The sequence below is a fragment of the Hemicordylus capensis genome, chromosome 1 (genome assembly GCF_027244095.1).
Source record: "Hemicordylus capensis ecotype Gifberg chromosome 1, rHemCap1.1.pri, whole genome shotgun sequence".
NCBI classification, from domain to species: domain Eukaryota; kingdom Metazoa; phylum Chordata; class Lepidosauria; order Squamata; family Cordylidae; genus Hemicordylus; species Hemicordylus capensis.
Genome location: NC_069657.1, coordinates 337,546,899 through 337,550,162, shown reverse-complemented (window position 1 = coordinate 337,550,162; position 3,264 = coordinate 337,546,899). Strand labels below are relative to the sequence as shown.

At 50.1% G+C, this 3,264-nt stretch overlaps 1 protein-coding gene across 1 annotated transcript; it reads right to left on the bottom strand.

The window, feature by feature from the left end:
- Positions 1 to 647: 647 nt before the first annotated feature.
- On the bottom strand, positions 648 to 2,387 carry DHRS1 (dehydrogenase/reductase 1). The gene has a single exon (XM_053270674.1). It carries the CDS (start codon positions 2,167 to 2,169, stop codon positions 1,030 to 1,032), a length of 1,140 nt encoding a protein of 379 aa, XP_053126649.1. The 5' UTR covers positions 2,170 to 2,387; the 3' UTR covers positions 648 to 1,029.
- Positions 2,388 to 3,264: the final 877 nt, after the last annotated feature.

The following is a 3,264-nucleotide window of genomic DNA, read 5'->3' as shown; positions in this document are numbered from 1 at the left end:
ATACCAGAATGCAAAGTCTGAACAGCTTTTATGGCGCAAAAGTTAAGATGGACACCTTAACTTGCAGTTTCCAGTATTTTTAGAGCATGAATGAGAATGTAAAGCATCTTAACTCTCATCTTAAACCAACGGTTTTTGGATTATTGAATTCTAGTTTTTCATGTGTTATGTTTGACACAGGTACAGTAGTAAACTTCCTTTTATATCCTGCATTTGAAGGGGCCTGAACCCAAGTTCACTTTTAAAATAAAGATACATTAACACACACACATGTACCTATGCAGAGACATCTGAATTCAGGTACACCATAATGTCTGAACAGGGTGATATGTCAATGGATCCTTTGAAAGGTAGTAGAGAATAAGGGACTCAGAAATTTTCTACTAAGCAAGTTTTAAAAGTCACTTCTCTTTTAAGATGGAGCTTGAGTACCTGTCACGCTGAAGTACTTTAGCAATACACCTGCTTTCAGATATTGTAAATCTCCCCCCCCCGCCTTGTTGCTCTGGGCTGACCTAGCACTGAAAAGCATTTGCTCCTTGATAAATGTGGTGACAATACTAGCCACTTCCCCAATATCATGGTATGTTCCATGGTCTTCCACATATAGCTCAAAATCGGCCAAAAAAATATTTCCATATTGCAAAAACTGTGAAAGCAAATATATTTATTAAGAGGGTAGTTAGCATCAGCCAGGTTTGCCATATCTGGAATACAGAAAAAATTAAAGATGCACCCAAAAGCTTAAAAACTTGAGCTAATAACTGAACACATACTTAAGAGAAAATAGTTTCACAGCTCTGAAGGCATACATGAAGAGAGAAAGTATTTCAGAAAGAGGAACTGGATTCCCAAGGCTCAGGAATCACACCTGCAGTAATCCTTTGTTTCAAACTATCACTCACTGAAATAAGTAAAACCAAGAGTTAAGCCATTCACCAGTCAGGAAAGTTTTAAGCCCCAAACAGAATTTCGAAAAAATCAGAAGATGTTATGCAAGACGTACCCTCGACCCTGCTCTATTTATATTCAGGCTTTTTTGACTGATTTAGGATTAGCTGGCGGAATAGGCGGGTATATCGTGAACTTGCTAGAATAGAGGGCAAGAACCCACTTCGGCACTGAGAGGAACTGAGGAATGAGGCGAAATAAGCCCGACAATTTGGGCATCATTTCAGTAAGGACTTCGCGGATCGATATGTAGTTGAAGACATCCTTCCCATCCACATCCTTGAAATGATAGCGGCGGGCGAGATCTGGAGTGAGCAGCACCTTGCCGCTGTGGGACATGATTTGGGGGTCCGAGGCCAAGCCAACTACACACTTCCCACTCACTTCAGTGCTCTCCGCTATGGCCATCTTCTCCTTCAGCGTCTCGAACCAGGGCCCAGTGTTATGTTCGGCTTCCTTCAGAAGGCTTTCGGTGCGGACCAGGCCAGGCCACAGTGCCACGCAGGCCACACCAAAGGGATGCAGCTCAACGGCACAGTCTGCAGCCATGCGGTCACAGGCGGCTTTGCCCACCCCATACGGGACGTCGAACATGTACCGCATCCCACCAGGTGAGGAGATGATGACGATGAGCCCGCGCCCAGCGGGCACCATGAGGCGGGAAGCATAGACTGCACAGATGTAGTGGCCCCTCAGGCCTGCGTTGTTGATGTGGTCCCAGAGAGTGGTGGGGCTCTCCCAAAAGGGCGTGCCTATCTCCTGGGTGATGGCGCTTACCCCGGAGAAGGCATTGTTGACCAAGACGTCCAGGCGGCCGGCCTGCTCCTTCCTGATGCGCTCGAACAGCGCCGCCACTTCTTCCTCCTGGGAAGAGTCGCACACCACCGGCACGCACCGCCCGCCTCGGCCTTGCACCTCGGCCGCCACTTTTTCCAGAGCCTCCCTGTGTCGCGCCGTGATATACACGGTGGCGCCCGCCTCTGAGAGCTGTAGCGCGATGCCTTTGCCAATGCCCCGGGAGGCGCCGGTCACCACGCATACCTGCCCCGACAAAGGCCTGCTGACACCCGCCATTGCAACAGCGGCCGCGGCGAAAGAAAGCAAAGGTCGGCGACTAACAAACCTGCTAATCGGAGTCCGGGAGGAGCGTCGGCGGGTGCTGGGAGAGTTACACTGCGAGTTGGGGCTGGGCGCCGCTTGCTTAAATGCGGCTCCCATTCCCGACCCCACCCCCCGCAAGCAACAGAGGCGGCTGCAAGTGCGGTCACGTTTCGCTGCCGCCTGGCGTGCCCGGAGGACGCTGCTCCCAGAGCTTTTGAGCCTCCTTGCTCGCGTTGGGAAAGACGTGGGGAACGCGAGCAATGCACGGCAGGAGGCGGTGCATGGTTAAATCCCGGAGCATTGGAGGACGTTACCTACTACCCCCTTCGTTTACTAAATCGAATCACCCGTCTATCCAGTCCCCAGCTCCCCCCACCCCCAAGTGTCTCTCCTCCACCACCACACCAAAAAAATAAATAAAAATAAAAATGAAGTGAAGCGGTCTCTATCTTCTCCCCTGGATGGGCCACTCACTGTAGCTCAGCCTAACTAGCTCCCTTACAGGGCTGTGGGGAGGGGGGGATACGATGGTGGGACAAGAATTAAGGATGTCGCCTTGAGCGCCTCGGAGGAGGGCCGGATACACATGCAATAAATACATGATCGTTTAGCATCGTGGGTCTTCGTCTCTAGTAAGAAAGCTCAGGCTGGCAGGAGTTTGGGTGCCCATTTTGTTGTTTGTTTGTTTCTCTGGCACGGCTCCTGCGCCATTAACACTGCACTGTAGGCCGCGGAAGTCCAACTGGTGCAGATTTTCCTAATCCCCGTCACTCTCTCGATACTGGGAAAGGTTTCTTCTGCTGTAGCTTGTGAGAAGTCTTTGGCACAGGAACACAGGAACGTGAGGGGGCGGAGCGGGGAGGGAACATTTCTAGGTACAGACCGCACAGCAAAGTGTCCCATAACACACACTTCTGGTGGTGTGTGAGGAGCTCCCTGCTGCACTAAGTGGTTGCGTTGTTTTGTTTTGACAAGGCTGATAAATAGTTGGAAAGGTGTGATATAACCGTGAAAGCCGGTTCTTGTCTGGGTGGTGTACGACGCCAAATAATACACACACACAGGGAAAAGCTTATGGGATGTTTACTGCTAGCAAGTAAGGCTTTGGGGCACACCCAAATCGAGATTGAAGACCCCCAGTTACAGGTAAGTATTTATACAGAGTGTGGCTTAGTCATCTTATCATGGTGTAAGAAAAGTCTTAGAAGGAAT